Source organism: Panthera onca, chromosome D4 (genome assembly GCF_046562875.1).
Source record: "Panthera onca isolate mPanOnc1 chromosome D4, mPanOnc1 haplotype 2, whole genome shotgun sequence".
NCBI lineage: Eukaryota > Metazoa > Chordata > Mammalia > Carnivora > Felidae > Panthera > Panthera onca.
Window position 1 is genome coordinate 56,330,280 of NC_138351.1, and position 13,014 is coordinate 56,343,293.

At 53.9% G+C, this 13,014-nt stretch overlaps 1 protein-coding gene across 1 annotated transcript; it reads right to left on the minus strand.

The window, feature by feature from the left end:
* Positions 1-468: 468 nt before the first annotated feature.
* AQP3 (aquaporin 3 (Gill blood group)) lies at positions 469-6,557 on the minus strand. The gene is made up of 6 exons (XM_060609506.3): positions 6,349-6,557; positions 3,149-3,275; positions 2,650-2,787; positions 2,154-2,272; positions 1,608-1,825; positions 469-1,519 (listed from the first exon to the last, which is right to left on the minus strand). The coding sequence occupies exons 1-6, from the start codon at positions 6,454-6,456 to the stop codon at positions 1,351-1,353; spliced, it is 879 nt and encodes a 292-aa protein (XP_060465489.1). The 5' UTR covers positions 6,457-6,557; the 3' UTR covers positions 469-1,350.
* Positions 6,558-13,014: the final 6,457 nt, after the last annotated feature.

Below are 13,014 nucleotides of genomic sequence, written 5' to 3' on the forward strand. Positions count from 1 at the left end.
TCTGGGTGGAGGTAACAGAGCCTAAACAGCTGAGAGCTATAGAGGACTATACAGGTGACTAGTCTGATTGGCATCCTCCAGCAACAGGGAGCTCACTACTTCTTGAATAGCAATCCTCCCCTTTGGGCAGCTCTGCCTGGGAGAAAGTTCTTTCCTAGGCCAGGTTTAAGCCTGCCTTCCTGGGATGATGTGTGGGTGCAGGGATCAGGAAGAAAATGCCACTCATTGTGTAGGAAGATGGAAGCTTGGGAGAAAGTGTGGGGCCACTGAGTTCAAGCTGAGAAGCTTGGTGAAGAGGCTCACTCACCTGTCTGTGGGACTTACTCTTGCCCCTCAAGCAGGGCCCAAGTACTGCCCCTAGGGTGCCCTGGCCCGGCTGGGCACCCTGGGCATTTGTGGTTGGACACAATGAAGCTCCTTAGCTGGCCCCAGGACAACAGCAGAGAAAACAGAGAGAAATTTGCACAATTGGCAGTTTTAGGCACACATTTTATTGTTTTATATATATATATATATATAAAAGGCAAAAGAGTACATGTGTTGAGTGGAGAATTAAAGGGGTGAAGACCCTATTTTAAGTAGAGTCTCCCAACCCCCATCCTTAAAACTGTAACATCTACTATGTATATTTTTTAAAAAACCAAAAAACATGAAACTTATACCTGGACTTCACCCCACCACCACACATGCCTACATTATGACAGAAATACGTTCTCTGCTCCTACTTATGTACAGCCAGAGCTCCACACCTGGGCTGGGGTCTCCTCCTCCCGGTCCTACCTCCATATTCCCACCCTACCTCCCCCAAAGCCTGTAGAAACCCCCTGCTAGAAAAAGGGTGCACGCGCGTGCACACACACACACACACACACACACACACTCAGAAACACATATCTGGACCCTCCTCCACATGGAGCCCCCAAAACATGCAGACCCCTGGCACTTTCCTCACTCACAGAGGGGACATACCACAGATGGACCTTTCCCTAGGCTCCCCCCACAGCTAGAATCCTTTCCACTTGGTCCCTTGCCCTGATATCTAGGAAACCACACACACACACACACACACACACACACACACACGCTCAAACACCAGCTGCCTATTCTCACTTTTGGGGAGACAAAGAGATATGTTGGCCCTACTCCCTGTCCCAAAACAGCCTAAAGACAGTGTCCTAAGGTCCTGTTTGGGCAGGGTCCAGTGGGGAATCCTGAAGAAGGCCGTCCCACTGCGGGGGGGAGTAGACGGAGTTTCTTAGTCCGGGACGGGGACCACCAAGGCTTCCAGGGAGCAGCCCCTGCACAGTCTGTGGCTGCTCAAGAGAGGGTGGGGAGGTGGCCCCTGCCCACTCAGATCTGCTCCTTGTGCTTCACGTGGGCCAGCTTCACATTCTCCTGCTCAGTGGAGGGTGCAGGCTGTTCCAGGTGGCAGCCGATCATGAGCTGATACACAAAGACTCCCGCAATGGAGCCCAGGAGAGGAGAGACGATGGGCACCCACCACCAGTGTCGGCCAGTCCTAGGGACAGACACATGTGGTCAGGGGAGGGTGGGGCAGCAAAGGGGAGGCGGGCTGGGACAGGCTGGGCGGAGGGGGCTGCACTCACGTGAAGACTTCAGAGCCCCAGCCAGCAATGGCGGTGAAAAGGCGAGGGCCGAAGTCCCGGGCGGGATTGACAGCATAGCCAGAGTTGAAACCCATGGAAGTGCCGATAACGAGGACCACCAGGCCCACGGTGAAGGCCTCCAGGCCACGGGGGACAGGATTGTTGTAGGGGTCAACAATGGCCAGCACACACACGATGAGGGATGCTGTGCCAATGAACTGGGGAATGGAGAGGACAGGATGAGGAGCTGCTCCTACCCTACCCTCTGGTCCCTCCTCTGTCCTTGGGCTCCTGGAGCCTTAACACTTCCCAAGTTCACTTCTCTCCAGCAGTGGTGCTGGCCCCTGGGGAACTAGCTGAAAATGAAGATTCCTAGGAATCTGCATGTTTTATAAGTACCTGCCACTATGATTCTGGTGTCAGTGTCCCCACACATTGAGACAACCCTGCTATAAACAAGGAGTCCTGTCCCCCAGCCCCCCATGAGATGCTCAGAGCAGCTTGGTCCTCCTCTCTGTGTTCCCCTAATGAGTCCCCAGCCCATACCTGGTCGAAGAATCCATTGACCATGTCCAAGTGTCCAGAGGGGTAGGTAGCAAAGATGCCAGCTGTGCCATTGGGGCCCGAGACTACAAGCTCATTCTTGGCGAAGTCCCAGATTGCATCTGGTGAAAGATTAGACCCAGAGTGGGTGAGGGCAGAGGCTTACCCGGCTCTCCTGTCTCAGGTCGGGCCCACCCTTCTGGGGGATCGCAGGTGAGCAGCACATCACTGCTGTATTACTCAGGAGTCTATGGAAGGGTGGCAGGGGCGGGGGAGGGGGGTGGGCAGCGAGGATGGTGGATGGCCTGAGACTCTGTTGCCCAACTTGTTTCTTTCTTTCACCTTGTGCCCCCAACCTTGGTCCTGTGCAGTGAATGAGTGAGTCATAAGCTCGGGGCCTGGGCAGGCCCCAGCTGTCTGTCATCAAAAGGCCTGGTGCCAGGAGGTCCCAGGCAGAGAAAGGGAGGTAGTGGAGGATGGCAGGGTGGGGAATGCTCACCATAATACAGCCCAAAAACAATTCCAGCACCCAAGAAGGCTCCCAGTGTCTGAGCCAAGGCATAGATGGGCAGCTTGATCCAGGGCTCACGTGCCAAGAAACACATGGCAAAGGTCACAGCAGGGTTCAGGTGGGCCCCTGGGAAGAGAGGAGATGGGACCTATTAGTCACTGTAACCTCCCACAGTTGGGGATCCCAGGATCTCTAACCTCCATATTCCCCTTGTTTGGCCTTAGGGGGCAGGGGTGCAGAGAAGGGTTTCTTGTACCAGATGGTGAGTTGGACTATGTAACAGGCCAACACTGATAATCTGATTCCAAAGTGAGGGTCAGAGGTTCAAAGTGTCAAGTTCCTTCTCCACTCTCCACTTCAAAGGGCTCAAAGCTGAGGCCACGGCTATTCCCTGCCCTTGAGAATGGCCCCCACCACCTCATTCCCCAGTTGGGCACCCTGGGGAATGCCCTTGAAGGTAATGACTGAAGGTGGAGCAAGGCCTTACCAGAGACCTGGCCAGCAACAAGGATGCCCAGGGTGACAGCGAAGCCAAAGGCTAGGTTGATGGTGAGGAAACCACCGTGGGTGCCCCGGCTGAGCACCACCTGGGCCACGGAGCCACAGCCAAACATCTGTATCAGGAAATAGAACCAGGCAGGGAGAGTGAGGCCAGGCAACTCTCACTCCAGAAGGAAGGAGTAAATCCAGCAACCTCCACCTGCAGTCGTCAGAACGGGAAGCCATTCCTGGGGGGATCCAACCCAACCCCCTCCTGCTGCCACTGCACCCTGAAGAAGAAGCAGACATGCCCTCCCACCTACAATGCCCAAACTCTAACAGGGCCCTATGGAAGGGACTGGAAGCAGAGTCAATGACAGGGAGCCCAGAAGATGGCTGGACCATCTTCTCTGATTTTTCTGGAGTCTCAGTAGGAGTGAGGTGTAAGGGAACAGCTTTTACCTTAGCATAGTTTGTCCTCCAGCCCTTCAGGTCTGGCCCACAAAGTGGGAAGGCTCTCACTCATCCTCCCACCACCCCCACCCCCACACTTGCCTCCTTCCTTGCCCCAGAGAAGAGCTGGATGGGAGTTGGGCAGGGGGCGGGCAGTGCCCACACAGAAATAGGGAGGAGGGCAGAAGTTAGGCTGAGTCTGCTTCTGAATCTGGAATGTCAGAGCCCCTGCCCCTGCCCCTGTTTCTGTCCCAGAGTCTCCTCTCCCCACCTTCTCTGACCTGACCTCAGGAATCCAAGTTCCCTACATGGATGTGGAGGTCCTAAAGACAAAGGTCTGAGTGGCCCCTCTCTCCAGCCCCGACCCGGGACTCAGAGCAGTGCAAGTGGAGAGACTGGCTCTAAGCTTTCTGACAGGGATGGAGGAATTCAAGAGGACTAAGGTCCCTGATGTCCTGCAAATACAGAACATCCTATTCCTCTTGTTCAAATGTAAAAATGTTTCTGTGCCAGCTGTAAAGAACTATCACCCTGAGCTCCCATAGTGTCCCCCAAAGCTGCTCAGGCCCTGGCCTGGGTCTCCTCTTCTACCTCCCCATAACTAAAAGTTTTATGTCTACCCAGGGGGCAGTTTCCAAGACTTGTGCTAAGAGCCCTTGTCCATTCTGACAGGTCAGCATCCTGTTGTACTGGGTTGTTAAGCATTTTGATTATCATCCCTCAGAAAGACCAAGAGATAGTGAGGAAGCCAGCGGCAGTGATGCGGGGCAAAGGTGTATAGGCAGGTGAGAGCAAAGATCAGAGATTGTGAGTATGTGGGGGGGGGGGGGGGCAGGGGGGGGCGGGGAGGGAAGCACATAGGGGTCTGGGGCACGCTGCCCTGCCTGGCAGGCCCTGGCCTCAGCTCCTTTCCTGCCTGAGGCCCAAACCTGGCTTCATCCCAGGAGACCTTGGAGGGAAAAGCTGTCAGAGCCAGTTCCACCACCTTGGGGCTAATCTTCCTCTTCCTCCCCCTCCTTCTCCCTCACTCCCCACCTCACTTTGTACCCCAGAGAAAGGGGCTCCTCTCACTCAAAGGCCAGCCCTGATCCTGCCACTGCAGGCTCTAGGTCCCCAACTCACAGGGGTATGTAGGCAAGCCCTTCTCCACCACTCACCGATCTCCCGGGCCTAGCCCTCCTCCTCAGGCAGCCATTGAGGTTCTGCTTTTTCACTGACACCAGATGCCTTACACTCACCTGAGTCTGAAAGCCTTCACAAAAGTAACACCCTCTTTTTGTGGTTGGGGATAAACCAAATGATCCTGGGGCTCAGTGCAAGGTCTGACTGCTCCTTTGTGGCAGAGGCAAACTGAGATGTGGGAGGTGATGGAGAGGCCCCTCTGTGAATGTAGGAGACAACCTCCCCTGTGCTGGCATCTCTCGAACAGGGGGCTGAACCATAAATCAGATAAGCAGTGAGGGACACTAGGCTCTGGGGCAAGAGGGTGAAAAACACCTGCCCCTCCTCCCTTCTTGGCACAGGGAGACAAGGGATGGAGATGACGGGTAGGGCCACTAGTCTTGTGAGGGGCTGTGGATAAAGTGCCCCATCTGGCTCCTCCCTTGCTATTCCTGGAAGCCAGAGGTGAGTCTAAGAAGTTTTCTCCCCATGGCACCCATTCTACCACCATCACCCATTTGAGGTGGGCCACCCCAGCCCTACTTGCCTCTAGTTAAGCTTCCTAGTCTACAGGGGGCTGGCTGGTGTGCATCACCTACAGTGGGGGCTGGGGCAGGAACCGAAGAACCTATCGACTGCAATGAAGCAACTGAACCCAGAAGTAACCCAGGAGAAAACAGGTGTAACCACGTGAAGGGCTGAAAATCAGAGAGTAGCTGGGACAGGAAATGGAGACCTTGAGTGGTGTGTGCCTGTCAGACCCAAGAAATGCAAACAAAGTCACCCAGGAGCAAGCTAGGGACGAAACTGGTGTAACCAAGGAGTAAACTGACCGAGGAGTAACCAAGGCAGGGGAAGTGGCCTACCCAGAGAACCCACAAACTAACTCAGAGGCCGTTAGAGGCTGGGGAGTAACTCGGTGTTTTGGCACAGAAGATGACAGCATATGTCTGGGTGACCGACAGAGTCTGGGAGCCACTCAGAACAAGGGGAGCAACTTTAGCGACATCCTGTCCTCTGTGCCCAGGGCCCAGCTGCCTTCCACAGCCTCGTATCTTCAGGATCCTTCTTTCTTCCAATTCTGCTGTTTGCACCCTGTGTGCCTTCCGCCCTCTGCCCCCACCCGTGGAAAACTGTCCTTGCATCGGGGAACTTTTGGACTTTCTGAAGCTTAATTATTCATTAAGGGCCAGATATCCAGGACCCAAATAATCTAATAAGGGTCCATTTGCCAATGCCTCCACTGCCTCCCAGAGCTGGGACTCTGGGAACTGGGGAAAGTGAGAGCCAGAAGACGCTGGAGGTCTCAGACTGCAGGGGTGACTGCTGCCCCCAGTCTGTGGGTTGGGGCACTGGTGAGAGGGTAAAGGCTCAGAGCCGTCAGTGGGAGTAACAGGTGGCACTCTGGCAGGTTAGAGCTGTCACAGACGGGGTTAGAGCTGTGGGGGAAGAGCACTCAGGAAGGGGTCAAGGTGGGGAGCAGAGCTGGGAGAGGGGTGGGGCTGTCTCGAAAAGCAGCCCCTCCCGTGAACAGAGGGGTCAGGGAGCGTGGGGGCTGGAGAGAGAAGGGCTTCTCCGGGCCCCTCCACTCACCACGAGGATGAGGGTCCCCAGGCACTCAGCCAGAGCCTGGCGAAGCAGCCGGTAGCGGATGTGGAGCATCTCCCCGCAGCGGGACACCAGCTCCTTCTGTCGACCCATGGCGGGAGTGGCGGCGGTGCGGGCGGCAGCAGTGAGCGCGGCGGGAGGACGGCCGGGCGGTGGCTGTGGCCCCGAGCGCCGGGTGGCGCCCTTTATAGGAGCCGGAGGCCCTCGCCCCGCCCTCCCGGCAGCCCCTCCCGGCTGCCCCTCCCGCTGAGCCCTGAGACCGCCCGAGGTGTGGGCGGCCGCCCCCAGCGGCTTGCCTGGGGAGCCTGGTGAGGACGCGGGGCTGCGGGAAGTTGGGGAGGAAGGTGGGGGGCGGGGAGGAGCTTTAGGTGTGGGGTTCGCGTGGAGAGGGCACTTAGGGGAGGAGGTGTGTTACGGGCTGAGAGGGGATTGCGGGGTTCTGAGAGCCAAAGGTCGGGTACAGGCATGTGTGGGACATGGCTGGGGAGGATGAAGCTGCCAATGGAGACCTCCTTGCCCCACTCACAGTGAGCCCTGCTCACCCCCACGTGATGGTGGGGGTGAGAGAGACTTGTCAGAAAGGAAGGGAACTGGCCCCATCCAGCTCTACAGTATGGCTGAACCCATTATGTCCTCAGAGAGGGGGCTGGAGGGAGGAGGCTGTGGGCCCCAAGAGAGAAGAGACCTTCCCATAGTCCAGACCTGCATGGACTCACAGAACACAGGCGGAGTTCCAGCCAGAGTTCATGGGCCTGTTGTTCCTTGTGCTGAATATGTATCCCATGTTGCATGTCCTGATCGGCTCTGTCCATGGCTATGTCCACACATGACATCTGTCCTGTGTACCAGATTGCACCTTTTGGACATTTCTCATGGCTGTGTACATGTCTGTTGAACCTGGCTAGGTTAACTGAATTTGCCACACGTGTATCTGCGCGTGTTTTGCACGTGGCTCCAGAGGGTGAGCTGCAGTTGTCCTGACATGCCACATGCCACATGCTTGCCAGCAGGGTGAGTCCTACCTAGTTGTTTTTAACTCTCTCTTCTCCCACTCTGGCTGATCCCAGCCAGGGGAGAGTCTGACCCTTTAAGAGGTTAAGCTGGCTAAACTGTGAGAGTTGTCAGCCCCATCTGAGGTGGGACATGGGGCAACTTTGCTCCTCATATTGCATTAATTTTTTTAATTTTAATTTTATTTTATTATTTTATTTTATAAATAAAATCCCAAGCAGGCTCTGTAGTACTGTCAGCACATGGAGCCTGAAGCGGGGCTCAATCCCACCAACCTTGAGACCATGACCTGAGCCAAAATCAAGAGTCGGACGCTTAACTGACTGAGCCCTCCAGGCGCCCCAAAAAAATTATTTAAAAAAATTAATAATTGGGAAACTGAGGAGTGGTAGCCTGGACCCTACCTCCACAGGACTGGGAGCAAATATGACTGCACTCCAGTTGCTATGGCAGCATTGCCTGGGGAGACCACATTTTCCAGAGGCACTTAATCCAGGTGGTCTAAGGGCCTTGGGGACTTATCCCTTGAGGAATGGCTGTCAGGAATAAGGGCTCCATTGCCCAAAGGCTCTTAGGCCCAAAGAGATGGGATTTAGCAACACACATTAGCTAAATTTACACACTCTTGCACATGCACACACACACTCTGAGACTGGCAGCCATGCTCCCCTATAAACCCTCAGCTCTGTTCACATGTTCATGGGTTCCCCTCACATGGGAAACTAGCCATGGGCTCAAACATGTATGTAACCCACATGTGAGGTCTCCCATCGCCCTTGGCCCAGGAAGGAGCACCGCACTCCTCCAGCCTCAACAGGTTGGGAGGCACCATGGTGAATCAGGAGGCCATCACCAAGTGCCTACCCATGGCACCACTGCCAGTCTGTGACTCAAGACAGAACACTAGACTCCTGGTGCCAGAGCCCAGACTGTGGAAATGGGGAAACTCCCTTAACCATGCTACTTTTTCTTCTCCCTGCCACATGGTGTGCTTCTCAGCCTCTCAGTGCCTCAGATGGGGCTCCAAAGGCAGCACTGGACAGGAATTGGCAAGGAGCTCTCCTCAACACTGAAAGAACGTAGGAACCCCAGCCCATAGCACCTTGTCCTCACTGTGCCCCATCCTGGGGCTGCCAGAAGGACAAGCCTGGCCTGGAAACCAGAGCACAGGAGAAAAACAGGGGAACTCTACCACCAGCAGGCATATATGCAAGGCCCTTAGACACACATGCATTTGCACTCAGCTTACATAGGTGTTCACATGTGCTGCACCATATGCTCCTACAAAACTCATTCATATCTATAATTAATGTGTGGACATACATGGTCATACATGTACCTACACATGCACAATGAGATGAATTCGGGTTGAAGCAGAGAAGGTACGATACGGGTAGAGCTTCATGTTTCTTAGTGGGCGTGAAAGAGGGGGAAGGATACAGTGCCTTCCAAGGGTCCTTTATTCCTGCCAGCCCTCATTTGGGACTAAAAGGGGTCTGGACCTGGGGAGTTAGTGCAGAATTGCCAGGCTGGCCTGAGTTGGGGGGGCAGAAGCAGGACCTCACGGTCTCTTCTCATTGTAGTCAATGTCAACGGCGCCCCCTGGAGCCAGAGACAGAAAGAAGTATGGCTTCAGAGAGAAGTGATAGCACTTGGTAAGGCCAACTCTGAGTCACAGAGCTTACCTATAGCCCTCTGGGCTCCCTCCTGTGCTTTGGGAAGGAAAACTAGGGCCAAGTGCAAGTGCAAGCTAGAAGCCAGCCCACCTGGGAACTCTGGGAGGATGCAGATGAGGAGGCACCACCTCGTCCCAGGGCATCTTGAGCAAGGTCTGTCTCACCTGGGCGGAGGGCTGAACCCAGGAAGGGGCCTTGACAGCCCATCCACCCGTGGGAGGCTGTGATTCCTTGAGGTCAGAGCTGGGGGAGTGGGTTCCCAGACAAGGGAAGGGCTAAAGATGCAAGTCCCAGCCTGCTGGACCAGAGGGGCTGGCTGGGGCCCTGTAAGAGGAGGTGGTGGCACACCCTTCATTTTCTGCCCCCCAAACTCTTTTTGTTTGAATAGGAGCAGCGTGAACCATCAGAAGACACATGGGCCTTGCTGTTAGCAAGTGGGGTGGAAAAAAGTGTAGACATTAGAAAACAAATCATGCTATAGTCTCCCCAGCCTCTTCAAACCCTCTAAATCTCTTCCAGAGCTTTGGAACAGGGTGGGGGAGGGGCAGGCCAAAGCAGACATACAGACATTTTCAAGTTTAGAGATCACTTCCTCCCATTTGCAAAACAACTCCCCAAAGTGGGTGTATTTTTCCCCTTTCACTGATGACAAAACTGAGGTTTAGAAAGAAGTCACCTGCTGAGGTCTCAGCCACTAAGCATTGAGCTGGGATTCAAACCTCATGAGGATAAGGAGGTGAAATGAAGAATAGGGGCGGAGAGGCCAGGGAACCTCAGGTCCAAGGCACAGGAGGAGCAGGGATCCAGGACACAGGAATCCACTGAGTCTCTCCATACCACCAGAGCCCCTTTTCTAGAATGCACCCCACTCTTAGGCCAATGCTGGACACTATTCCTGCTCCTAGGCCTCAGGAGTTGGGGGCTGGCTCTGGACTGGAATTGGGAGTGGAGAGTGGAGATGAATCATCCTATTATGAGCGTCCCCAGACTGGGGGGCGGGCAAGCATCTCCTCCTACTCCTCCAACAGTCACCCCCTGTCTCCAGACAAGATGGCAGAGAGCCCATGAACACATACTACCCCCTTGGGCACTTCCAGCCACATGTCCAGCTCTGAGAAAATCTACCTTTAGACCCATATCCTGGGGACTTTGGATTCACCTTCTGGTGTCTCTGAGCTGCCCTTGGCACCCTTTGAGGACAGCAGAGAGTTGCAGAAGAGGCAGAGAGATGCGGCAGAGGCCTAGACTCCTTGCTGAGGAAGGACCCAGAGTTACAGGGGCCAGGCCAACAGGTCAGAGGCTTCTTGCCGATCAGAATCTCAGCTCCAAGTCTGGCTTGGCCACTGAACAGTCAGGTGACCTAGCCAGCTCTCTTCTCTCAGCCCTCAAGTCTTAGTTTCTTCATCAGTCACCTGGAAGTTTCAGATGGAGTCGTCCCACCCCCCAGCCCAGGGCCTCTGTAAGAATCAAGCAAGATTGTGGGTGTTTCAGGCTTTAAAAACTTTATCACACAGTCAACATAGAAAGCAAGACTCATTCTAGAAGCTGCCTCCTTAATCAGAGCCACATTTCCTCATATGTGAATATCCACGTACATCCACATGAGTTCTTGGCTCTGTGTTTGCATGTATCCATGGAGGTCTGTGTGTACAGGGGGACAACCATGGGGTTCATGCATGCATGTGTGTATCCATCAGTGCCTGTGTATGCATTTGTGTGTCCAAGGGGCTCTGTGTGCATATCTGTGTGTGTCCCTGTCTGGGCCTGGCTGTGGGTCTGGGTCCAGAGTTTACAAAAGCCAGAGATAGAGAATGGGGATCTGTTGAGGAGTCTGGGGACTAACTGGCCGGACAGTTGGCCCTGCCCCAGGCTGGCCTAGAGGGAGAAGAGTTAGTGACATGGAGCTGACACAGACCAGGTTATCACTACAAACAGGCCTAGGGTGTCTGGAGAGCTCTGGTTCACACCTCAGGATCAGATCCCTGGAGCCCCTGGCCTTTATGTTTTCCTCTCTCTCTCTTCACTAGCAGGAAAGCTTCTGGAACCAGGATGGTTGCCTCAGAATGAGGGGTCAGAACCAGAGATTGAGGAAGAAGAAAAACTCATGGCCTTCCTGGGGGGCCTGAATTAGGGCCTGGCGTTTGCCTGGCCACTGCAACCAGGAAAGGAGCATAGAGCATTTGGGGGACTGAGGCAACCAGAGAGCTTCCTGGAGGAGGAAACATTTGGCTGGGGATTTTGTATAGGGTCTTCCGGGTGAAAGCCTGCCAGGGCAGGCCAAGGTAGGTATGGCTGTTTGCCTGATACAAGATGAGAGCACCTGTAGTGAAGCCAGGGCGGGACACTGGTAGCACAGAAGGGCCTTGGGTTCTATACTAAGGGCCTGAACCTTATCGAGGGGCCGGAGACATTCAAGCTGTGCTTCTTTAATCCCCAGGACTCTGAGGAAGCTCTCACAGGGACTGTGGCAGCTGGAAGCCGGGAGAGGGAAGGCAAGGAGGCAGAGCCCTGGTCCCACCTCCCGTTTCAACCACAGTATTTTAACCATATTACATCAGGGTTCTAAACAAGATTACAATTGACAAATGTTCCACTGCTAAGAACAGAAACTAATGGGAGACCTGAGGGTTTTAAACAGGGAAGTGGTGTGGTCTCCATTTGCCAGTTAATGGAAGGCGCTGGAAGGATCCCTCCAGTTGCTATGTGGAGGATGTGTTGGAGGGGAAAGGCTGAGACCAGGAGGTCTGGAAGGAAGCCACAGAGGAGGCAAAGAGGCCAGATGCAATGGGTACAGGGAGTGAGGAGAGTTTGAATTGGGGATTTAGGAGGCAGAGTGATCAGGGCAGGTCGTCAAGAAGCTGAAATTGGAGGCGAGCCCAACTGGGTAGACAGGAACTTGAACCTGAGATGGAGCCCAGGACAACTGTTCTCTGAGAGGCCTGTGGTCTGAAGGGGGTGGGATGGGGGACCGCAGGGGGAAGGAGGCTCTGCATCTGGTGTTCCAGAAAGGCCATGGGCATGTGTGAGCCCCAGAATTCTCTCCCCTCATCCCAGCCCAGTCTGTGCTAATTACAGAGCAGCCACCGGCTGCCTGCCCCTGGGGGAGAGGTGTCACAAGGAGAAAGATCTAGGGGAGAGGACAGGCTACAGCAGGAAGTTCTGCAGTCAGACTTCAGGTATGACTTCCTGAGGATCTCTAGACCTGGGATAGGTGGGAACTGGGCTCCAGGGAGACCCCACTGATTGGGATGGAGGTGGGGATGTTGTGGGGCAGATTAGAGAAAGGTCAAGATGCCATATCTATCATTTTTATTCTTCAAGTTGAAATATATTTGACATAAAACATTGTGTAGGGGCGCCTGGGTGGCGCAGTCGGTTAAGCGTCCGACTTCAGCCAGGTCACGATCTCGCGGTCCGTGAGTTCGAGCCCCGCGTCAGGCTCTGGGCTGATGGCTCGGAGCCTGGAGCCTGTTTCCGATTCTGTGTCTCCCTCTCTCTCTGCGCCTCCCCCGTTCATGCTCTGTCTCTCTCTGTCCCAAAAATAAATTTAAAAAAAAAAAAAAAAAAAAAAAACGTTGAAAAAAAAAAAAAAAAACATTGTGTAATTTCATTATTTATATATTATGATTGCCATTGTAGCAATAATTAGACCTCCATCACATTACATAATTGTCCTTTTTTTTAGTGGTTGGAATAATTAAGTTCTAGTCTCTCAGAAAGTTTGTTGATTATAATACAGTATTGTTGCCTATATTCACTATACTGGGCATTAGATCCCTAGGGCTTATCTACTACTCACTGTAAATTCATATCTTCAAACATCTGTCCTGCCTCCCCTTCCCCACATATATCTATCTTTTTCATCCAAATCCCTGATGGTCAAGTGGAACAGGGGACTGGATCTCAGGGCCTCCTTATTCCTTAGGTCAGGGCCCAATCTGGGCCTTGTCAGTCTTTGGAAGAC